The sequence below is a fragment of the Convolutriloba macropyga genome, chromosome 2 (genome assembly GCF_964194025.1).
Source record: "Convolutriloba macropyga chromosome 2, txConMacr16.3, whole genome shotgun sequence".
Taxonomy (NCBI): Eukaryota; Metazoa; Xenacoelomorpha; order Acoela; family Convolutidae; genus Convolutriloba; species Convolutriloba macropyga.
In genome coordinates, this window is record NC_134469.1 from 36,895,404 (window position 1) to 36,920,876 (window position 25,473).

Genomic DNA, 25,473 nt, shown 5'->3' on the forward strand with positions numbered 1-25,473 from the left:
TAGCTTTGAAGAACGATACATTATTTGTTCTTTCCTGAAGTTGTTTTTTAGATGTTTTAATGACAATTAAATATCATCTGAACAATTATCTTATCACTTTAGACCCTTGAGAATATTAGGAAGTAGGGTTAAATTGGTGGGGGGTAAATTGATGTGAGTGAGGGGATAGTTTTGCCTGGGGGAATTTATTTATTTATTTAATTGTGGGGCTGCAATAGGACGATTTAGGCTGAATCAACCTTTGATCAAAATTTCGACAAAAGCGGGGGCCACAATGGGCTGCAATGGGAGGAAAGATGAGGACTTACCACCCTGAACGCAATTGCGATATATTAGTGGGCTGCAATCGGCTGCAATGAAGATATGCGCTTACGAATTTTCTCTCGTCTTGATGTCTCTGACTTAGCATAAAGAGAGGTGTTCCGGCTGATAATAAGAGTGAAAAAACTAAAAGTATCTTTGTACCGGTTGGTCCGATATCAAATTCAAATTATTTTTTATGACTGTATTTTATCCTTAGGTTTTCAGCCAAAACGATATATAAAAGTTTCAAATTATTAATATCGTGACAATCTGAATACAACTGTTCGCTGACTTGATAATTAATCATTATAAATATAAAATCAAAACAACTTCACCTTGTGATGTTATAAAACTGACTTACAATGTTTACATAACTAAACAAATACATTTGTGAATTCATTTTAAATACCTATGAACCGTTTAAGGACAAATTTAAAGCAATCTCATGAACGAGAAAAGCAGAATCCTATACGAAGAGCATCCGAACACAATTGTGGCGTGATTAGGGCAAATAATCAAGTTTAAAGTTAAAAATAAATAAACAAAATATGAAAATTCTGACATTTTCTGCCTATTAGTCGGGCTAAAGTAAATGACAAGCACAGGAAACAGATGTTTGGCATTTGTGGTCACTTGACCTGACCTTTAAGCACCATTATGGAACATATGAACACTCAAATGCAATCGAACTTTGACAAAATATGACAAACACACCGTAAAACAGATAAATTTGGCAGAAATGAGGTAAAAAATGATGTGAAATTTAGGTCAAAGGTACGAGTTGAGACCTATACCATTGATCGTAGTTTGGTCCCACTAGAAAAACAAAGGGGGGGTTTAGGGTTCTCAGATCACCTCCTGAGAAGATACAGCACTTTAAAAAACAGGCAAAATTAGCACTTTTTGATTATAGGGTAAATTCTGCACTTTTAACAAGTTAAAACATTACTAGGACACTTCATATGGTACTATTTTACTATTTAGGAATTCGCAAAGTTATATACGTTCAAAAGGACCTAAACAAATATATAAAATGAGTATCAAAAGTTTTTTGATCGCAACATAGCCGGCCCAGTTTTTGGTCACGGAACAAAAATAACATCACTTGCGATCAGAATCTACTGGTATTAGTTTTACTAGAAGACGCTGATAAGTCCCTTTCACAGTTTTAACTATCGCTGATCTTGCTATGTTGTCGCTTCCTTTGATAAGCTCAGTAATTCGTCCTAAAGGATAACAGAAAGGAGTTATGTCTTTGTTCACAATCCAAACCAAATCTCCAACTTGATGTTCCTTGAGCTCTTCCTTCGACCATTTGCTGCGTTGTTGCAACTGCGGAAGATATTCACTCATCCACCGTTTCCAGATATCGACTAGAACCTTCTTCTGTTCCCTGAACAATTTTCGACAGCTTAAACCACTGCCAGAAAACACACTGAAAGGCCAAACAACATTAGCTTGACCAATCAGGAAGTGATTTGGGGTCAAAGCTTCCAAGTCAGAGGCGTCTCCACTGACTGCTGTTAACGGTCGGTTGTTCAGCAACTGCTCAACTATACATAGGGTTGTTCTTAGCTTTGCTTCGTCGTAAGAGTCCGCTCTCAAGATGTTGTAGATAGCTTTCTTACATGAACGAACCAATCTTTCCCAGACGCCACCAAAGTGAGGCGCAGCAGGCGGGTTGAAACTCCATTGAGTTCCTTTCTCAGCTAGATTGTCCGTTATACTGTCAAATTTTAACTGCTTGAAGGCTTCCCTGAACTCTTTCGCAGCTCCGACGAAGTTCGTTCCATTGTCTGATAAGATACTTGCTGGTTTACCTCGTCGCGAAGCAAATCGATTAATTGCGTCAATACAAGCACTAGTTTCCAGACTTTCTACTAACTCCAAATGAACTGCTCTAGTGCTGAGACAAGTAAATAAACAAACCCATCTCTTCAAGGTCTTCCTTGATTGAGTAACATGCAGCGGTCCAAAGTAATCTATGCCACAATGAGTGAAAGGTCGGACGTTGTCCTTGACTCGATTTTCCGGCAAATCACTCATCTGGGGTTCAATGGTGTTTCCGAATCTTCGGCATTGCAGACAATTGTGCTTTACCGATCGTAGCGCGTTGCGTAAACCCAGAATCCAATATTCTCGTTGAATCAAACTGCGAAGGTATTCGACACCTTCATGATGCAATGATTTGTGTTTGTAGTTTAGATACAATTCAATCACCCGATGCTTGCTAGGCAGGATGATTGGATGCTTCATATTATATGACAGATTAGATTTGCTCAGTCTTCCTTTAGCTCGCATTACTCCATTTGAGTCAAGGAAGGGAGACAATGTAACAATTGTGCTATTCGAAGAAACTGATCTTCCAGCTTTCAAGTCTTTAAGTTCCTGTCCGAAACTCTCTTGTTGAACTGATTTCCAAAGCACAGTTTCTGCCTCGTCAAGAAGCTCGTTAACTGTTTTGTTAGAACGGAAGATGGTCAATACCCATGCTACTGTCCGTCGTAATCGATTGAACTGACTAAATCTGTCCCATTGAATTGGAGAGTTAAATTCTTCAATTGCAGAAAATACCTGAACTCCCATGTCCTGCACTGCTGGAGTCTGGTTATCCTCTGACAAGACAATTGGTTCTCGAAGCCAGGCTGGGCCATTTATCCAATTACTGTTGGAGACGTCATCAAAATGAAGTCCTCTTGTGGCTAGATCTCCTGGGTTCTTGGCACCAGCAACATGATGCCATTCATCAACTGTTGAGGTATCGAGTATGTCAGCTACTCTATTTGCGACGAACGTAGGTTGCTTCTCGTTACTCGAATTGATCCACTGAATGACGGTTGTTGAATCAGACCACATGTACGTCTTGTGAAAATATAGTGAGTGCTCTTTCACAATGGAATCTTTCAGACGATTTCCAGTATTTGCGGCCATTAGTTCAAGTTTTGGAATCGTATGATGTTTAACAGGAGCTATTCGAGCTTTTCCCATTATGAAAGACACTTTTCGATTATGCGTATTGTCTTCTGTGACCATATATGCCACTGCACAAAATGCATCCTCTGAAGCATCGCCGAAAACATGTAGTTCATTTCGAACACTGTCGTCTGATGTTTGATACCATCGCGGCACATCAAACGCTTCGCCTGTGTTGAGCTCTGCGACCCGTTCAGTGAACTGATTATTCAAGTCATCTTCAATGAAAGAATCCCACTGCTGTCCTTTTGTCTGCCAAATGCCTTTAAGGATAATTCTTCCTCTAATGACAAAAGGTGCTAGGAATCCCAATGGATCGAAAACACTTGAGACAACTGACAGCACTTTCCTCTGGGTCCAATTACTTTCTGGCTCAAACTGCAGACCTCGACACACTTTGAGGGTATCATTTTTGTTGTTCCAGTCAAGTCCCAGTATTGTTAATGCTTTGTCGTGGACTTCATCTGCTTCGAAATTGGTTGCCCACTTCGTCAGCTTAAAACCACCCTTTGCCAGGAGTGATGTGAGCTCAATTCTCATTCTGGCAGCGTCATCTTTGCTCTTAAGTGAAACAAGCAAATCATCCATATAGAAATTGTGACAGGCAATGTGACTTGCTCGCTCTGATCCGTCTGCATTGTCGGTTGCACATCTCTGCAAATCAAAATTAGCACATGTACGGGATGATTTAGCGCCAAAGATGTGTCGATTGTACTGGTAAGTGACAATTTTGTCATTTTCGTCAAACCACAGGAATCGCAAGAACTTCCTATCTTCGGGTTTGACCTCAACTTGAAGAAACCTTTCTTCAATATCGGCACTCATTGCATACTTATTTTCACGGAATCTGGCAAGTATTCCCATTAAACTAGCTAGCAAGTCTTGACCTGCTAGTAAAACATCGTTAAGAGAGTATCCACGAAACTTGCTGGCTGCGTTACATACTCTCCGGACTTTATCAGGCTTGTGTGGATTGAGGACCGGATGATGAGGAACATACCACACTGGTTGATTAGCTGTCTCTGCCAATTCTGCACTTGAAAGAATAGTTACATATCCTTTTTCGTAATCAGATGCTATAGTGTCACTATATCGCTGCTTTAAGGAGCTATCTGCGTCTAGTCGTCGCTTCAGTCCACGAAGTTGTCCCAGAGCTGACGAAAAGTTATTTGACAAAGCTGCTTGATCTCCATTCCATAGCAATCCAACTTCGTACCTTTCGCCGTTGAACTGTATGGTTGAATTGAGGATCTCGTTTGCCAGCTTGTCTTCTTTCGTTCGCTTGTCAGCGACCATCGAAGTTCCGTAAGACTCCATGTCCCACCACTTCTTGACTACTTCGGCTAATTTCACATCGTCATCGTTAGCGATATGACATGCAGCGCTGAAACGTAGCTCACTCACTGGTACTGGACCACTGACTGTCCATCCTAGCGGCAACTTGACAGCCCAAGGTTTATTGACACCACCATTTTTATACTCTAGTGGTCTAATCAACTCGTAAGCATTCTGACCCAGAATTATATTCACTTTCTTGAGGTCGATCTCCTTGAAATTCACGCATTTCAAGTAGGGATACTTATGCTTCATCTCTTGAACATTGTACACATTTGTACCGATTTCCAAACTACTTTGACTGTGAATCTTGATTAACTTTGCTTTGCTCTACACGCAGTTAGCCGGCCCAATTACCGCGTATGCCGTTTGACATGGCGTCGTTTTAGTTCCATGAATTCCAGTTACATTCAAGGAAACAGTCTCTGCGTCAAGATCCAGCTTTTTCAGAAGTTGATCGTCAACCCAAGTCTGAGTTGATCCCGTATCACAAGCTGCTAGTGTATCTTCGAACTGTCCTTCTGTTCCAAAGATTCTAACTCGGACAATTTGCATAAGACCTCTAACAGGCTCTGCATTACTTGTCAAGTTGGTTACCTCTGTTGGAGGCTTACTGTTGTCGGATTTCTTTTTATAGTGGAGAAATTTGTTGTGAAACTTCTCACAATTGTCAATTCCACACTTGCATTTCCTGGGACAATCCTTTCCGAGATGATTGTCAGCTAGGCAGCAGAAACACAATTTATTGTCCTTAGCGACATTGTATCTGTCGTCGGTTTTCATGTTTATGAACTTTTCACAGTTCCAAATTCGATGATTCCCACCCTCGATGGGACATTTGACTTCGGTTTTTTCTTTGCTATCGTTTGAACTGAAAGTCGACTCGCTGGATTTGGATGACTTCTTGAAGTCTGACCGTTTGCCAAATTTCGCTGTTTGTGGGTCGAATTTCGACGTTGTAGGTGAGCATTGAATTAATCGCTCATGCACCTGAGATTCTTCTTGCAGCCAGTTGTTGAATTCTACAAGGTTTGGTATTCGTGAGACTTTCGAAGGAGATTCAATATACGCAAACCATCGTCGTTTCATATCAAGGGGCAATTTGTTGACTGCTACATCGAGGTTACTTGAAGAAAACAGATCGTTCGAATATCCAAACTGCTGCAAAATGTTCACGAATGTAGATACGGTATCGGCTAATTCAACCAGTGCTGACAGATCGTTGAATCTAACCTGGCTGAAGTTCTGTATCTTGGCCAACTGAGATGAAACAATGTGATGAGGCTGTCCAAACTTCCTCTGCAACGTGTTCCATGCTTCGTCATACATAGCACCTGAATAGCCCAACCCATTGACTGCTCGCTTTGCTTTGCCTGTTAGCAAAGTCTTCAGATGGCTCATCTTTTCATCTTTGCTGATGGAACTGCTATCAACTGTGGCCAAAAACATTCCACTCCACTCGGGCCAATCAAGTGGATTGCCGTCAAACTCGCGCAATTTCAACTTTGGCAAGCTTCTATGCGTACTGACTGGAGGCGTTACTGAAGGCAAGCTATATCCAGAATATCTTCCACCTGTAGGCAGATAGGAACTGGCATATATCGATCGCTCTGGAGAATATCTTCTTTCCCCTCGACCGATTGGGGTACTTTCGACTTTCGTTTCCTTTTCGAATGGATTCCCGCAATCTTCGTCTGACTCGTACCGCTTTCTGTACTCGGCAAGTTGACTAACAACACTTGGACGTTTCTGTCTGAGAAAAGAACCAGATGCTTTTCTGGCAACTCAAATCGCAAATTCTCTGCATAATCTGCCCAATCATCAGAAAGACGTTTAGAGGAATCCTTAGAAGGCTTACGGTCTTCACATTCAGATTCTGTGGAGCTTCTCAATTTGTCAGAAATTTCTCCTGTTGAGCTGTCTAACTCAGCTTCTAGCAAACGAAGTTGGAGTTTTTCATCTAATTGCCTCATCTGCTCTTCGTGCTCTCGCTGTTTTCTCTCGAACTCCATTTGAAGCCGTTTCTGCTCGATCTCTGCCTTCTTCTTGGCTTTCTCCTGTCTCTCTGCAATCCGTTGATGTTTTCGTATCTTCTTTTCCTCTTCTCGCTCGAAATCATCTACTGATCGACTGTTCAAATCGTCGCTCTGAGGGTTTTTCGGGCTAAGATGAGAGGAACTCTCAGATCTAGTCTGGGAGTTGCTACTGACAAGATTAACATCACTGTTACTGGGTACACTATCAGTATTGACGTTAGATTTTAGTGTCTCTTCTGATACCGTAGTGAACGTTGAAACTGTTGTTTCTCCAAAGGAAACATTTCCTTTGCTGAGTGCTGCCTTCTGCTTCTGATCGAAAAGGGAAAGTATGTTTTGCTTATGAGCCGCTAAACGATTTCGTTAGTCAGTGCATTCTATGACCGACTCATGTGCTTGCGTTTCACGTGCATGGCTTTTAACAAAAAGACTCAGCATATCGTTTAAAATTTCGTCGTCTTCAAAATAGCGATTCAAATCGCTTTGAATCCGTGCAATACGATAATTTCCATTCAACAAACGCAAAAGCTCTTCTCGTTTGCCTCTCAACGCTTGGTATTTTGTGTCAATTTTTAACAGATCCTGTGCGCGTTCAAAACGTTGCAAGATGATTTCTTTGTTGGCTTGAGAAGAACATTTTTCTGATCCAGAGGGTGCAATTGTAGCTTTCTTGCTACTATTCGTTGACTTCTTGAACATTCTTGAAATTGTAGAAATTTCAGTTTTGCAAATGTCCGGGGAGATTGCGGACCAATAATGTTCCGGCTGATAATAAGAGTGAAAAAACTAAAATTATCTTTGTACCGGTTGGTCCGATATCAAATTCAAATTATTTTTTATGACTGTATTTTATCCTTAGGTTTTCAGCCAAAACGATATATAAAAGTTTCAAATTATCAATATCGTGACAATCTGAATGCAACTGTTCGCTGACTTGATAATTAATCATTATAAATATAAAATCAAAACAACTTCACCTTGTGATGTTATAAAACTGACTTACAATGTTTACATAACTAAACAAATACATTTGTGAATTCATTTTAAATACCTATGAACCGTTTAAGGACAACTTTAAAGCAATCTCATGAACGAGAATAGCAGAATCACACACCAAGAGCATCCGAACACAATTGTGGCGTGATTAGGGCAAATAATCAAGTTTAAAGTTAAAAATAAATAATCAAAATATGAAAATTCTGACATTTTCTGCCTATTAGTCGGGCTAAAGTAAATGACAAGCACAGGAAACAGATGTTTGGCATTTGTGGTCACTTGACGTGACCATTAAGCACCATTATGGAACATATGAACACTCAAATGCAATCGAACTTTGACAAAATATGACAAACACACCGTAAAACAGATAAATTTGGCAGAAATGAGGTAAAAAATGATGTGAAATTTAGGTCAAAGGTACGAGTTGAGACCTATACCATTGATCGTAGTTTGGTCCCACTAGAAAAACAAAGGGGGGGTTTAGGGTTCTCAGATCACCTCCTGAGAAGATACAGCACTTTAAAAAACAGGCAAAATTAGCACTTTTTGATTATAGGGTAAATTCTGCACTTTTAACAAGTTAAAACATTACTAGGGCACTTCATATGGTACTATTTGACTATTTAGGAATTCGCAAAGTTATATACGTTCAAAAGGACCTAAACAATTATATAAAATGAGTATCAAAAGTTTTTTGATCGCAACACCAGGCGTTCATATTTTTTCCTGAAAAGTCCCTCCATTCATCCCAAGTGACAATTGACAGGTTGACACTCTTCTGATTACCTTGACGAACATTTTTTTACCACTGCTGACGTAATTGAGTTTTTTTTAAACCAAATTATAGGCGATAAGATTTTGACAACAAAATTTAAAACACGTGTTTCGATTTCTATTTGAGTTTGTGTTTTTCTTAATATATATTTTAGCTGTTTGAGTCCTCAGGAGTTTCATATTGGTGATTGTTTCCTTTGCGATGGTATTCCCGTGATGTCATTTGCTTGGTTTGGGTTGTTTTTTTGGTTTTGTCGTGATTCCGTCCTGGTGGTATATTGCTGATTCCCGACCTAGAAGACAAATATCTGGTTGTATCAATTTTTATGCATTGGCAAACCTATTAGTAAATTTATCTAAGCCCGATATGGTACATTATCATAAACCATTTTCTTATGATCAATTAATAATGCTTTAAACCACTTTTACACTCTCAAAAGCGAGCCTTAAATTGGAAAAAAATGTGGATTGTAGATAAATTTAATACAAAAAATAGATACCTAAACTGAGCGAAAATGCACTTCAAGACTTGTCACCTAATTTCCAACTTGAAAGTAACTCAATTTAGCAAGAACCACGGAACCATGAACCACTTTTAAATTATACATACTCAGCTGGTCTTCTGATTTTGCTCATTTTATGTATCTTTTTTGATAGCGTTTTTTACTGGGGCGGAAAGATTGGAGTATACCTCTGCGTTGTAATGGTAATCTTATCAAGTCCATATTTATTTAAATTTAAGATTGTTTTCTGATTCGTACTTTTGATTTTTCTGTCAGCAGTAAATGGAGGAAAATTTTTCTAAACTATTCAAATGTCTTTTGATCAATTTTAAACTCTATTTAATTGGATGTTTTTGTTCCTTTAATTTTTAAACAAAAACTAGAGATTTTTTGAAAGAAAACTGAAAAACAAAGTTCGGTGCTCTATTTTGTCCGTTTGCGGGAAATGGCATTGACAAATTTGTCTTTCTGTGTCATAAAACACCATGTGCAAAATTCAAACCCTGAGCAGCGTGATTTTTACAAAAAGCGTCGCTCGCATTGTTCAAATTGAGTAAAAAGCAAAACGACAAAATTTTAAAACCCTGGTCGATGCGGGTTGACCATGAGAAAACACAAATAAAGTTGAGGTGGCTCCAAATGATCAGTATAAGGCTCATTTTATGTGCTCAGTTTAAGGCAGATGAAGCCTAATTCTGGTTGAGATTTTTTTGTCTACTGACATTCAAAATTCGTTTAGGTGGTGGCTCATTTTGAGCTCAAGTTCTTGCCTTTTCAATGTCTGCTTCTTGCGAGATAACCTTCAATATGTTGCAAGATAACCATTTGTTGCAAGAACCTTGAGAGATAACCATTTGGTCTCGTCTGGGTTAGGGTTAATTCCCTACTGTAATTACATGGTCGAGCAGACTAGTAAAGTTGACCCAGTCGAAAAATATGGTATTTAAATACCCAACATACGGTTGACCCAAAGTCTTTTGTATATTCAATTGATGAGCTGATTTGTTTAATATAGACGCTGCAAAAGAAGCAACAGAACATCGAAACTCATTCAGTTCAACAGCTCCATTGCAGACTAAGAAGTCAAGTGTTAGAGAACTTGCACTGCCCACGATGACTGTCGCAGTCGCCGCAATTCCCTCAATAATTGAGACTGACCTCAACGTACCCAACACCACACCTGTCCACTGTCCAAATCCAATCAAATCACCTCTGATCAAACAAAGAACAGTGCCAAAACAAGCATCTTTCCATCGGCGACCATCTCTCAGCGTCACGAACGTGAACCGAACGCCGTATGCTTCCCGCCCCACCTCAATTATCAGAGAGGAATTGCCGTTTGGGGGTGGTTCCAACGAGATCTCGAAAAGCAACGAGTTAGGAGATGTTACAACAGTTATTCTCTCCGCCGAGAGTCAAACGTCGATATCTCCAGCATCTCGAAGGTACTTCGATGCGAAACATAAACTGAAGCACCTGCAACGACAGACTTCCCTGATGCCCATGGAAGAAATAGAGCAGAAACGTCAGCAACAATACCAGTTCCAAGACTTTGGTGAAATTGTAGACTATGTTGTTACATACAGCAAACAAGAGAGAACCAAATCGATAACAAGCGTCAACTAGAGAAATCTATGCCCCCCCCCACCGCACCCCCACCACCGCCAACAAATTTGTTTAGTGAAATCATATTATTTTATCTGCAACATATATCTCATCGTAACAAGTAACTTACATGGGGCTGTGTACAGTACTAGAGGAGGGAAGCAGAGGGAGAGGAGAGGGAAATTCTCGACCTCACTCACCATAGTATGCGTAAAAACTCTACTGTAAAATTTATCTCGTTCTATAGAAAATTTGATGTTAGATGTAATTTTATAAGTTAGAATATTTATCCTTTTAGTATCATCTCAGCGATGTAAAGATGACTGAAAACAGTATCTATCTTCTGTCTCTTTTTCTCGCACTGTTTTAAAGAAATTCAGATGAAGTGATACGAAATTCTGTATAACATGATAAATGAATGTTTTTTGTACGACATAGAACTAAGCAAAAAACTCAATCCGATTTTTTGCATTACACATTTTTCAAACAATTTGTTAGACAGCATGCATTTTGACAAACAAAATAGGTCGAAATGTCGGAAAAAGTTAAAATGCCTAATAAGACGTATCGCCCAAAGAATAATTCCCCGCTTTGCCAAACAAATTTTTCATATTCAGCAGTTTCTTCCGTAAAATCAATCAAAAAGATATTTCTAAAAAAACAGCAGGTATTCACTCCATTTTATCTGAAACAAAAAAGCTTGTTCAAAATGTTATTGAATACTATTCAACAGGAGCGAAAACAGAAACGTTGTCTCTGCACAAAAGAGAAAACTCAATTGACAAAAACATCCAACAATAGGGCTTCTAATCAGCTGAAAGAGACAGTTGACAAATGTATGCAGAAACTGAAACACAATAGAGAGCGTATTTGTTAACTGGCTCCCGTCAATAACAGAGGTTTTGAATAAAAACAAATTGTTGAACATCTATCCAAATTCATCAAGTAGCTATAAATCAGCTGCTGAGAACATCATGACTTATAACCATGGTCAAAAAAAGATTCCTTTGATAATGCACTCTCAGTTCACGATATTTTTAAGAAGGATTTTATCCTAGCTATAACGGAATTAAAAAATCTAGTCCAAAAATGTTTGGCTTTTGAACATATTGAAATGTATACCATCATGAATGAAGAACCATTCAAACCGGAGAGTTACAAAAACTTGCCATGTGGCTTGAGATGAGAATCGTTTGGGCACGATTTTTATTGATTTATTCGACGTTTTCGCTTCTGTCGAATTCTGAAAATAGAAGCAGTTAAAAACTAGCAACCTTACGAAAGCGAAAAACAAATTAAAGTTTAATAGCTTTATGTTGATTTATTTATAAGGTATATAGTTTTTGTTCCCATTGAGGTTTTTCTTAAAAGCATATCATGTCTTCTAACAGTTTTGTTAAATTTAATTTGAGAGGACGTTACAAAACTTCAAATGTCTTCAATGCCTCTAATTTAAAAACACTCGATGAAAAGCTGAAAAAATAAGAAAATACATAAAATTTTCAAAATTTTTTCTGGTGATAACCTTAACTCCAAAAAAATTGCGTCTCTAAAAAGAAGCGTAGAGAAAGATTGTGGAGTTGAACAAATATTGGCACCAAAAAATGAAGCACAAAAAAGAAAGGGGGTCCATTTTGTTTATCACAATATCCTTTAAACACAAGGGTTAGAAGTCATGAATGCATTAAAAACTGTTTCATAGACAACGTCTTTTGTCCATTTTATTGCATTCGAGTTTTTTAATTGAAATAAGTGCAAAAGAATGTTTTTTTCTACAGATAACTTTTTTGGATGTTTTGAAACGTTGTCTCTGCACAAAACACAAACATTGTCTCTGCACAAATTTTGCTGTTGTTTCTGTTTTTGGAGCGAAAACAGAAACATTGTATCTGCACAAAGCAAAAAACTCAATTGACAAAAGCGTCCGACAAAAGGGCTTCTGATCAACTGAAACAAACAGTTGACAAATGTATGCAACAGCTGAAGAATTATAGAGTGCGTATTTGTCTTCTTGGTCCCGTAAAAGACAGATGTTTTGAATAAAAACAAACTGTTGAACAAATAGCCAAATTCATCAAGTATATAAATCAGCTTTTGAGAACATCATGACTCATATTAATAGTAAAAAGGGGAATTCTCTGATAGCGCACTTTCAGTTCACGACCTTTTTGAAGACGCAATTCATCCTAGCTATAACGGAATTAAATATTCCAGTCCAAAAATGTTCGGTTTTTGAACATATTGAATTGTATACCATCATTAAAAAAATTAACAATAAACCTGGAAAGTTACAAAAAATTGCCATGTGGCTTGAGATGAGAATTGTATTGGCACGATTTTTATCGATTTATTCGACGTTTTCGCTTCTGTCGAATTCTGAAAATAGAAGCAGTTAAAAACTAGCAACCTTACGAAAGCGAAAAACAAATTAAAGTTTAATAGCTTTATGTTGATTTATTTATAAGGCAGATAGTTTTTGTACTCATTGAGTTTTTCTTAAAAGCTTTTTTAATGCCTTCTGATTTTTTATTAAGATTAATTTGAGATAACCCTAAAAAAGGCTAAACCTCATCAATGCCTCTAATTTATTAGCACTCGATGCAACGCTGAAAAAATAGGGAAATAGATGAAATTTTTAAAATGTGTTCTGGTGATAACCATAACTGCAAAAAGGAATATTCGTCTCTAAAAAGAAGCGCAGAGAAATATTGTGGAGTTGGACAAATATTGACACCAAAATTTGAAGCACAAACAAAAAAAAGGAAGTCCATTTTGGTTATCACAAAATCCTTAAAACAAAAGGGCTAGAAATCATTAAGGCATTGAAAAATGTTTCATAGACAAGTTCTTTTGTCCTTTTTAAATCATTCTAGATTTCTTTGAAATTGATTTAAGTGCAGAGTTATCTGATAATTGTTTTGTCTACAGATAACTTTCTGTTTTTTTGCGACTGCAAGGTTGATACACACAATTGTCACAAACATTGTCAAAAAATTTTATAAGATTTTGCATCGGGTTTAGTGTTAAATTTCACAAACACTGAATATTTAACCTGTTTTGTAGCAGTTGAAATTTGTACATGACAATTGTTTCATTACCGAAAATCAAATAGCCAGCCGTGAAGTATGTTTCACTCCTTTTGAAATTTGACCTTAATTTGGTTTTGCAGCAGCAGAAAAAAACGATGACAAAATTAGGAACAAAAAAACATTTGAGGATGAAAAAGTCGATCACGAACTGGCTCTCACATATTGACAGGTGGTATAGCAAAAAAAAATATAAAAAAAGGTCAATTTGCAACGCTTGTAATAAACTTTCCATTGAAATGTGTCTTTGCAAAGGTCAGGGCATCTCTGATCTATTTAACACCTTTTTGGACATCTTTTTGATCTATTGAATATTCATTTTTTGTAAATTGAAAAACAGAGGTGTTGGTAGAGCTTCTGACAGTTTGGAAAATAAATAAAATCACTTGATGAAACGCTTATATGCATGCGCATTGAAAAGAGAAGAACACGCTAATTCTAACCATCTACAGTTTATTTTGACCGAGTCTATAGAAGTTTATTTTTGTCAAACAGATCTCAAACATGCAAGCATGTATATATAAAACAGCTCATTTAAAGATCGAAAACCTTTCTGAAAAATTTTTGTACTTTATCGGTGATTCCACTGTCAGTGAAATATTTTGTAAGCCCATTTCTATTAAAAGTTGCTTCGGTAAAAACAATATTTTATTTGGGAAAAAACTTCTTTTCCAAACTGTTAGGTCCTCCAATTAGCCTTATCCGTATTTCACTGAAAGAATTTAAGAAAGTTCGAGAAAAAATGAAATAGCAGCATTTTTTAGATCTTGCAAAAGCTTGTAGTTCGATTTTGCAGGAAACTTTTCTGAAAACATCGAAAGTATCAATTCGTTATTGTCAACGTTTTCACCCCTATGTTATTTCACCAGTATTGGAACTTGTTGCGTCAAATTTGCGAACGTGATTTCAAAAAGCTTGATTTTTAACAATGGTGTTCTCCAAGGTACACTTCTTGGACTTCTAATGTTTTCTTTCGAATGGTATTGATTTCTCCCATCATTTTCAGGAAAAGCTGAGAGTTGGTCAGTTTGCAGTTGATAAAAACCTAATCTGCAAGTCTGAGGAAAAGTCCGAAGATTTTTCGAAGAAACGGAAAACTCTTTGAATAGGATCTGCTCGACTATAAATTCAAAGAAAAAGGATATTCAATGTTTAACGAATCAGACAAATCTCACGACAATGTACGGTACAATGACAACGAGTTCAAGTGTTTCTCAATATTTTTTGAGAAACACTTGAACTCAAATTGAAGTAAAATGTTTAGCAAATTAATCAAAAGTGCTTTTACATCTGTCACTTAGGGGAATTCGTCCTGCCGAAATATGAGGCGCATTAGTTGTCATATTAACTGTGGACCAAAATTTTGCCAATCAAACAGGAAGTTTTACAGCTGTTGAGATCTTATAGTAAAAGATCCAGCCTTGCCAGCTGAACAGATCATCTCAAAAGTCAGCCCCAAAAAAACATTGGTCCTGGAGAACATCTGAAATTTTCAAAACTTTGCAAACCACTTGAATATTTAAAAATCTGAGATTAAAACAACTAGTCTCACAAGACTACTCATAAGAGAATAAATTGTCTTCACAAGACAGAGCACTGAACTCTCCGCACAAATTTAAACACGCTTTAAACAATTTGCTGTCAGATCAATTTAAAAAATGCCTTACAAAAACACTATGTCTCCCTTTAAACTTATCTTTAATATCTGGATGCAATTACGAGCAGCCTTAGAGTGTTCAGAATAATTAATATATTATAGAAACGCATTTTGATTTGTATTTCGGTATTTTTGACATGTAAGCATTTAACCTAACGATGGTTGTGGTTTTAAATCACGTTTCTTTGGAAAAACAAAAAAGTAAACAAAAGGTTTCAGAATTTCGTTAAAAAGTTTCTTAAGGTAACATCAGTGGACTAATCAAAAGATTTCTGTAAGCATTTCTCTGCAAGAATTTTGGGAGTTGCCACTTCGTGCCTGGTTGCAACAGAAGTCATCTTTTCAAAATTATTAAGTTTACTTGCGCTTGTAATATATTATTGAAAACAGTTAGGCACAATTGAGCTCAATGTAATAATCTGTCAACAAAAAATTGAAGACATCGACGTTTCCTTGGATAAAAAAGTATGAGAACAACAATCCCCGCTTGTTAGTTTGATTGACGTACATCTTTTTTGTCCATTGAAAACTTAATAGCAGCGCAGTATCTCACTGAACGACCAGCGTTTGAAGCATTAGCACCAGTGTTGACATTCTTCCGAAAATACGCAGTTCTGTTTAATGCAATTGGATTTATCGGTTTTTTCCTACTCAATGACAAAAAATATCAATCGCGGTCAGCCACCGGTACAGCTACTGCTTTCCTTCTTCCTGCAGCATAATCTCAAGTGAGTTTAAAGTTTGATGATATCTAACAGCCTCATAGTGGGCGACTATTAGACTCGTAGAGTTCAAAACAATTTGAGCTGCAAAAATTATTGCAATCTGTCGTACCGATTAAGAAAAAGATGGTTGAGTACACTATTATTGTCAGCCAGAGATCTTTCGTAGGCCGACCCACGGTATTTTCAAAAACATCATCATTTGACCACTGTCTTACTTTGACTTCGTGTATCGGACAACCCTGGTATTATTAACGTTTCTCCGCTTTCTTTTATTGATCTGGTGGATAGTCATCAGTCGTGGTCAGAAAAGCATTTATAGAAGCATTAGCAGAGCTGTGCCTCATAACATTGTAAAAAAGAATCCGAAATAAGTGCCGTAGTTGGGAGAACGCTACAACTTCTGATACAAACAAATTTGAGAAGTGGCAAAACTTTTGCTCACGGGATAGAGCTCTGAACTCTCAGCATAAATTTAAACGCACTTTAATTGATTTTTTGTTCCATCAATTCAGAAAAATGCTTTATAAATGAAAATTTGTCTGTTTTAAATCTTATTTTTATATCTGGATGCACCCTTAGAGTGTTCATTATATTTAATACAAAAAATAACGCTTTGTGATTTGCATTTTGGTTGTGCTTTTAAATGACAATTTTCTTAGAAAAGCAAAAAATTTAAACGGAATTTTGTATTAGAAATTCGTTAAATGATTTCTTAAATTAGCATCAGTGGACTAATCAGAGTATTTCTGAAAGCTTTCTCTGTAAGAGCTTTACAACTTCTTGCCTGATTAAGCTCAATGTAAAAAATTGTCATCAAAATTGAAGAAAGCGACGGTCCTTGGGATAAAAATCATTTATGAGAACAACAACCCGTGCCTGTTAGTTTGATTGGTTTGTATTGTTTTTGTCCATGGAAACCATTCATCAAATCAGTACACCATCTGCTTTCCCCCTCCCTGTAGCATAATATAGTAAGTCAGCTAAAAATTTATGAGAGCTAAAAGTCTTATAAGGGGCTATTATTAGACACCTAGACGTAGAGAAAAAATTTTCTTTTGAGCTGCAAAATTTATTACGATCTCTGGTACCGAATGAGAAATAGATCGTTGACTGACCGAGATGAGGTGAATGATAAATTGGCAACGTAAAAGACTTGTGTGAGCACATCATTAATGCCAGCCAAATGATATTTCGTAGGCCGACCCACGGTCATTTCATACCTATTGTTGGTTGACCGCTGTCTTTTTATACCCAACATAGGCCGACCACTGTCTTACTATCACTCCCTTTATCGAACAACCCTGATCTTCGTTTCATTTTTCCTGTTTTTAACTGATCCAGTGGATGTAGAGACCAAAATTTTTTACAATCTTTGAAAACTATTACAACCTTTGCTACCAATTGAGAGTTCAACCGTGGACTGACGAAGTCGATGTCAATGATAAATTGGCAAGGTAAAAGACTTGTGTGAGCACGTTATTAATGTCAGCCAAATGTCGTTTTGTAGGCCGACCCACCGTCATTTCATACCTAATGTTGGTTGACCACTGTCTTTTCATACCCAATATCGGTCGACCACTGTCTTACTTTCACTCCCTGTATCGGACAACACCGGAATTTTTTTCGTTTCTCCACTTTCTTCTACTGATCTGGCGGATAGTCAAAACTTTTGGTCAGAAAAGCGGATACTGAAGCATTAGCAGAGCTATGCCTCATAACATTGCAAAAAGGATCCAACATAAGTGGATTAGTTGGGAGGTTGCTACAGTTTCTCAATTTCAGATCAAATTGTGGACCATAAAGCCAGAAATGTTGATCAACTTTGACCAGCTAAAGTAAAATTTTACTATTTATTCTGCTATTCTAAAAAATTTGACAATTTGTGCAAATCTTGCACGCTTCGCAAACTAACAAAAATATTCATAAAATTATAACATTTAGTGGCGAAATTTTTGTGCAAATTCAAACAAAAAGGAACACAAAGATTTTGACTACAATATATGCAAACACTTATAAAGTAGTCAACCACGGTTTTGTCAAAAGTCATCGACCCACTCTCGTAACTAAAAGCGGTTTGGCCAATATTCCTTTCATAAGCCAACCCCGGTTTTTTTATACGTACTTCAAACCAAATGTTTGGTGCAGTTCTCAAGAATAGGATAAAAATACAATAGAGTCTTATAAACCTAAAGGTAATAGTTAAGCGCCAATTGTACCCTAAACATGCTAAAACAAATCTAAAAATTGAAAACTACACTCAGCCATGAACTTAAAAAGATTTAAAAACATGAATTACTTAAATATTTATTAGCTGGGTCGACCACCTTCCCTACACTAGACCTAGAACTATAAAAAAAGACCTAATAATTCCAGGTGGGGGATATTGAATTAAATTAAATTAAATGGTTGAGGACCCTAATTAGAGTCGAAGTTAATTCTTTTCATATGTACAGCTAAATTCTTTTCATATACAAATATGAGTCAAACTAAACAGTTCCGCCAACATATGGATTCAATCTTGTGACCCTATCCAACCGTACTCAATGGTTCACCAATTCCGCTACATTTCCTTAACTTTGAAGGAAATAAAAGACAAGACATAACTACGGCTGCGCGCCTGATTCCAGGACACGCTTTATTGTCCAGCCAAACTCCAGGACACGTTTTATTGTCTAGCCAGATTCGAGGACGGTTGTTTTAGTTCCAACCAAAGTCGAGGACATGACTTAATATCACTTAATGTCCAGACAAGTTCTTTTCATACCAAAAATCTATCCAGCAGTCTTTTAATGGCTTATATCGGTCGAGGACTGTCACTTAATAATTCCACGTCTAGACAAGGGTTTCCAAATTTGGGTAATCCCATAGTCGTTTCCGGCCAATTTCTTTTAATCTGTTGTCAACCACGACAATTATGTTTGGGGACACGGTTGACCCGGACCACTTTTGGTCAATATATGGTCAATCCCGACCGTAAAAGTCGTAAAAGTCTTTTTATACTCAATATCGGTCAACGATCAAGGTCCTTTTAAAAGCCGATTTCTCAACTAGGGAGCTACATGTAATGTAGATGAAGTAAATATATTTAAAATAGATCAAGAACTTTAATTGATATTCTATAAAACCTATGAAAAAAGCTGCTGTGAAAATTAACTTCAGCAGTATTTTGCTCCACTATATCTAGTTAGTCTTCTTCGTTATCAGTTTCAGTTTCGACAGAAGTGGAATCCAGTTTATCGAGCTGCCTAAATTGGGGCAGAAGGTAATTTGCGTAACAGGCGGACCCTATTCCAATAAGACTTCCTGCCAAGACATCAGTGGGGTGGTGTTTGTTGTCACTGATCCTACTGAGAGCCGTAAACAAGGCGAGAATGAGGGCAATCAAGTTGATTATAGGTATGATCAACCTGGCCGGGCGAATAACAGGAGAGGCCCTTTTGTGGAGGTAAAGCACCATGAATGTAGATACATAGAAAGCGAGTGACGAGTGACCAGAGGGAAAGGAGAGTCGGCCATCTCGGATGGTTGTCGGGTCGCCGGTACAGACGTCATTGATTACGTAACCAGATGAACAGTTGACGTAATTCCAATTCGGCTGGCACACGCTGATAAAATGGGGTCGCAGTCGTCCTAAAATTCACAAAGTGGAGATATAGAGTGAATTTATGAGACTGGTAAATTCAGAGTGGCACGACTGAAGGGGACTGAAAGAAAATAAGTTCAAGTTAATGGGTTTGGGTTGTTAGATATTATAAGTCTTTTAACTTGGCGAACAAGAAAAAATAATTACAAACAACCTAAGAACAATTTCTGGAACAATAATGCTTTTTTATGATAGAGAGTACATCAGCCTCATTGAGTTGTCCCAAATTCCAGGGCAACTGGGGAAAATTATAGGGTCTGGGAACTGCAGGAACTAATCAAAGGCAGTTTCAAGAACGCAAAATCTGCTGTAGGATCGCACGAAAAGTTAATCGGGGGTGTAATTTCCAGAGGATAATAAACTAACAAGAAAAGTTCTATCTGAGCTCAGAAAGTTCAACTCAGACCTTTAGTGATGCGCTTATCCTTTCCAAGTTTCTATCAAATTGTAAGTGAAATACATTAATTTTGACATCGGCTCGATCAAGTTACAAAATTAAACAAAAATCAATTAATTATAAATTTAAGAAAGAAAAACGCATCATTTTTAAGACTTATGTTTTATACTTACCGACAGTGAACTTGCCCACATCTGTGATGGACATGCTCATGATGCCCCCAAACATGAATGGGAGGGAGGAGGCCACTAGGGAGTAAAAGAAGAAAGAGGACTTGTACAGCAGTCCCCTCACACACCTGGATCCCCTCGGTGCTTTCCAGTACACAAACACGACCAGCCACTCCACAGTGAGGATCAGAACAAGGTTGCTCGTGTAACCCACCAGGTACACAAGAGCAGCAGACACTGTTGACTGACGGTAAGGGTAACTATGAAAAGAATATGAAAACTAGCCGAGATGGTATGTTGGCTTATAAGGGCCTTCGACCAAATCTACCCCCTCTGCCCCCCCACCCCTGATTACCCCCAAACTGATGTAAGCGTAGGAGGGTAATTGTCTATGGGGGGTAAAACGATGTAAGTAATCTTTTCCGTTTGTGACCCTCCCCCCATCTTAGTGGGTGCATATTATTTGCGCCCCCCAGACGCACGTGCTATATTTTTACATGATTTACTAATGGCGCGTGCACTGTAACACCCCAAAAAAAATTACCCCCAAAATTATGTAAGATTAGGAGGTAATTTCAGGGTGGGACACGATGTCAGATAAGGGGAGTTAATGGGAGAAATGGGAGTAAAGGCGGTAATTGTTAGATTTTACCCCCCCCCCCCAAAAAAAACTCCCCCTCGGAAAAGTTTGTATGATTGGGGGGTAATTTTAGGGTGTAAGATACGAGGGAATGATATCGCTCTACACCCAATTACCCTGATACCTTTGCAAAAAATTTTAACACCCATCGTACCCGTACTCTGGCACTGTCTTACCCGCATTGCCCCCTACTTTTCCAACGTTTAACTGCATTACCGCTTAGTATTGCATCGTTCTACCGCCCATTACAACCGACTCTTACCTTACTTTACCCAACAATTTGCACATATTCTTAGATCATTTTACTCTCTATTACTTCCAACACTTGCAGCGTTTTACCCTGCATTACCCCCTACGCTTGGCTGGTTTTACCGCACTATGCCCCCTACTTTTGCATCGGTTTGCCCCACCCCCATTAACCCCATATTCTTGTACAGTTTTACTCCCCATTACCCTCTATCCTTATATCGTTTTAACACTTTTACTCTCTACTCTTGCATTGTTTCATCCCCCATGACCTCATGAACCCCCTACTCTTACAACATTTTAACCCCTATTACAACACTAATCTTGCATCGTCCCCGCACCTATTAACCCTATTCCTGCGTCGTTTTACCCCCAAAGTTACCCCCTACTCCTTCACAAATTTAACTTCTAAATTCCTCTCTCATTTTTGCATCGAGTTACAACCAAGAAGATGTAAGAGTTTTGAGGGGAATTTTTAAAAAATCTCCCGAGTACCACCTAATCTTACATCTTTTGTGGGGTGACAATTCGACACAAGATTTGTTGACGATCAGATCATTCTTGATTATGCTTGATCATTAGAAATAGAAGTACTAGATTTTGTCTCGACAGTCACAATGCGTCTCACCAAATTCTTGAAAATAAATTCACCACATTCATTATCTTCCTTGTTAACGAAGAAAGGCTTACCACTGTCCTAGAAACACTAAAATGGAAAAAAGCTTTTTCAACGATTAGTTTAAGAAAAATTAAAATTACCCATTGTACTGTTCACTAGAACAACTCAGTCTTTGATTTTGGTCTCACGTAATTACTAGCAGAATTCGGGCAGAAATATTTTAGGCTAATTACTTGCTAAAAATTGTGGCGTTGGGTTGATCAAAGAATACTTGTTCCAAATTGTAAACCTTTTTATAAGGTATAAGTAACCTTTTCCCCCGTTTTGCCAAAGTTTATTCCATCGTTGAGAATGCTTTGAACATAGAAGGTAGAAGACGAAAAATGGTCACTCGTTTCCACAAAATTATTTGAATTTTTGTTTCTTTTTTCGTACATGGCCCACGTAATTCACCTGTGTCTCCATCTAGAGATCTATAGCGGCTTAAAAATTCTAATTTTTTACAATTAGAGAAAAAACTTAAATCAATAATCATTAAAAAGAACATAATTTCCAGAATAATTTCTCGTTATTTTTATACTTTTCCAATGAGAAGGAGAAACAGTATCGGCTACCAAGATAAATTACACTGCGTACAAGAAAATTGTAAACACATAGGTTTGAACAACACCAAAAAAGTGTAATAATCTCTAATGACAATGTTTGTTTTTGAGTATAGTTAAACCTAGATGGAACATTTTGGCTTCTTCTTACCCGACAATTTGACTTTGGTGGGATTTTATTCTGGCATTTGCGTTGGCAACAAACTGTGGCTCCAAAATCTCTCTCCCTTACTGACCGTTGATTTTTAAAGAGGCTGATGAAAACAGGATGATGTTCGGAACCTGTTGGATTTTGAGGCACAGCGCTCGGAGTATCCGAGTCCCGAAATGCAAGTTGGAGAATGGCGCACCAGGAGTACGAAAAGCTTTGGAACACACTTATATAAATAATTTTTCGCAAAAACAGTTCCTTCCGTAAAATTGTTTGCATAAACTTTACTTGCCATTAATTGGTCTGAAAAAAATAAGTGAAAAGTCTTTGAAATTGTTTTTGTTCATAATATTAAAATAACCAAAAAAATGGATCAATGAAAAATCAAATCTAAAATTACCAAAGTTGATAATTCTATCGTTATCAAAGACAATTATGATCAACAAATCTCTCAACCAAACCACAAAAAGTTTAGAATACATACTACCAGAAAGGCTCCAGATTATATCTGGGAGATAATGCGACCAGATAAAATGGGCCAGAGACGTTAAACAAAACAGATTTAATTGGTGCGAGAATAATGCACAGCATTATACCGTAGACTCTCATCATTATGTTTCTGCTACAATTGGAGATAGACTAGCTCTGACAAAAACATAGTAGCTGATTTAAATTACATTCCAATACATAAACAAACTAGGATTTAACGAAAAAAACATTAGCTAATTAGAAAGTAAAAGCTCTTTCAATATGTTTCTTTGTATTCGTAAACTTTTATTGAACTGACTGTTGGCCTATTTCTCTCAAACCGGTCCCACAAAATACTAAAATCGTTTAGCAAATCACCTCTATTATGTTTTGTGGCAAAACACTTAGTTGTATCGACTGCAAAAGTTATGAAATCGCTTGATTTCCAAACACTCCATTATCTTTACAAGGAGCAGAAAAATAGGATTCTAAAACAGACGCCCTGTGGGCACTGTACTTGACATCTAATAGAGCAAAGTTTTTCAACAAAATTTTTTACAATGAAATAGATAAGATTTTAAGGGATGGTAAACACAACCTCTCAATCCAAACCTTTCGCATTTTAATAAAAGAAGGTTGTAGCCAACAGTTGATAACGATAGAATTATCAGCGTTGGTAATTTTACATTTGATTTTTCAATGAACTACTTTTTGGCTAATAATATTATGGACAAAACAATTTCAAATACTTTCACTTGTTTTCAGACCAATTAGTGGCAAGTAGAAAGTTCATGCAAACAATTTTTTGATAGGAACTGTTTTTGCGAAAAATTAATTATATAGGTGTGTTCCAAAGCTTTTCGTACTCCTGCTGCGCCAATCTGTAACTAGCATTTAGAGACTCGGATAACCCGATCGCCGTGCCTCAAAATCCAACAGGTTTCAAACTTTATTCTGTTTTCATCAGCCTCTTTAAAAATCTAAGGTCAGCAAGGGACGTAATTTTTAGAGTCAGAATTTGTTGCCAACGCAACCACTACTGATCTCTAGTACTATATCGTGACCAAGACGGGGGTTAAAAGAATTTACCTATGTATTAACGTTAGATATAGCCCATAATCCCCCAAATTCTAAAGATGTACCTCATAGCCTGATACCCAAGCCGTTCACGCGAAAGTAATCAGCCAGGTAATCCTTCAATAATAAATTAGGATGACTCTTTGACAGTTACATACGACTTAAGTGATATTCAAAGACGTCCATCACAGCAGGATACCCAAGCTGTTCACGCGAAAGTGATTAGTCATATAATCCTTTAATAATAAATTAGGATGATTCATTGACAGTTACGTACGGCTTAGGTGATTTTCAAAGACGTACCTCACAGCATGATAACCAAGTTCTTCACACTAAAGGCATTAGCAAGATAATGATTTGTTAACAAATTAGATAAGATGCCTCATTGACAATTACGTACGACTTACGTAATTTTCAAAGACATACCTCACAGCAAGATACCCAAGCTGTTCACACTAAACACATTAGCAAGGTAGTGGCTTAACAACAAATTTTTTAGGAGCCAATTGATCACCAGAAGAAACTAGGGGATTAAAGGGTATTAAAGAAACAGCGGGAATCTAATTGTTGGGACGTAAGCTAACTACTCAATGCCATATCGTTTTTGAAAAATCTTGCGTGGATAAAAAATAACTGGTTCTTGCGAAGAAAATTTCTTTGCAAAAAACAACCAGTTATTGCAAAAAATACCTTATTTTCGCTAAAAAAACCCATTCATGCCAAAAACTACCCAATTCTTGCCAATAATCACCCAATTATTTCCACAAAAAAAAACAATACTTGGCAAAAAAAACCATTTATCGCCAAAAAATACCCAATTCTTGGCAAAAAACATCCATTTCTTCCTAAAAAATACCCAATTCTATGATAGAAATATCCAATTCTTGGCAAACAATATACACAATTCTTGACAACAAAAGCCAATTCTTGAAAAAAAAAATACCCAATTCTCGCCAAAAAAACCAAATTCTTGCTAAAAGAATTACCCAAGTTTTGCACAAACAATACAATTCTTGTCTGAAATTATTGCCAAAAATTACCCAATTGTTGCTAAAAAAATACCCTAGTTTCATAACATATTCTGAAAAATTAACCAGAATTGAAAGAAATTTACTCAAATTTTTTCTATATTGTTTGAATTTACTCTCATTTCTCATTATTCCCAAAATTTTGTAATTTCAGAACATTAGACTTTTCAAAATTTTTAATGGATGAGAAATTTATGGAGAATTAAGTTTACATTACGATTTATTTGAGACTCATTTTAACAAAAAAAGAACTGTTTCAGCAGTTGAACAAAAAATTGTTTGTAAAAAAGATAAGGTGTTAAAGTTTTCTTGATAACTACTCATTTTAACTCAGTATTAAACTCAAGTTGTTCATATGGCATTAGCAAGATAATGTCATAATAAAATTTTTTTGACCCTTTCCCATATTACACTCTAATAATGTAAAGTTCCAAAG

At 37.1% G+C, this 25,473-nt stretch overlaps 3 protein-coding genes across 3 annotated transcripts; 1 reads left to right on the plus strand and 2 right to left on the minus strand.

Moving 5' to 3' along the window:
• Positions 1-1,404: 1,404 nt before the first annotated feature.
• LOC142334889 (uncharacterized) lies at positions 1,405-4,866 on the minus strand. The gene has a single exon (XM_075383215.1). It carries the CDS (start codon positions 4,864-4,866, stop codon positions 1,405-1,407), a length of 3,462 nt encoding a protein of 1,153 aa, XP_075239330.1.
• Positions 4,867-9,942: 5,076 nt separating this feature from the next.
• On the plus strand, positions 9,943-10,605 carry LOC142335257 (uncharacterized). Its single transcript, XM_075383677.1, has one exon. It carries the CDS (start codon positions 10,037-10,039, stop codon positions 10,547-10,549), a length of 513 nt encoding a protein of 170 aa, XP_075239792.1. The 5' UTR covers positions 9,943-10,036; the 3' UTR covers positions 10,550-10,605.
• An 8,499-nt stretch (positions 10,606-19,104) lies between these two features.
• LOC142334890 (phospholipid phosphatase 1-like) lies at positions 19,105-21,059 on the minus strand. Its single transcript, XM_075383216.1, has 3 exons — positions 21,001-21,059; positions 20,210-20,466; positions 19,105-19,626 (listed from the first exon to the last, which is right to left on the minus strand). The coding sequence occupies exons 1-3, from the start codon at positions 21,057-21,059 to the stop codon at positions 19,181-19,183; spliced, it is 762 nt and encodes a 253-aa protein (XP_075239331.1). The 3' UTR covers positions 19,105-19,180.
• Positions 21,060-25,473: the final 4,414 nt, after the last annotated feature.

What these genes read in the sequence shown, in the direction of transcription:
- LOC142335257 (XM_075383677.1), top strand. Translation starts at nt 10,037, where the DNA reads ATGACTGTCGCAGTCGCCGCAATTCCCTCAATAATTGAGACTGACCTC.
- LOC142334889 (XM_075383215.1), bottom strand. Translation starts at nt 4,866, where the DNA reads ATGAAGCATAAGTATCCCTACTTGAAATGCGTGAATTTCAAGGAGATC.
- LOC142334890 (XM_075383216.1), bottom strand. Translation starts at nt 21,059, where the DNA reads ATGCAGTTAAACGTTGGAAAAGTAGGGGGCAATGCGGGTAAGACAGTG. An exon ending in AAGACAGTGCCAGAGTACGG is followed by an intron (nt 20,467 to 21,000) that starts GTACGATGGGTG and finishes TTCTTTTCATAG; the next exon opens with TTACCCTTACCGTCAGTCAA. An exon ending in TGTGGGCAAGTTCACTGTCG is followed by an intron (nt 19,627 to 20,209) that starts GTAAGTATAAAA and finishes TGTGAATTTTAG; the next exon opens with GACGACTGCGACCCCATTTT.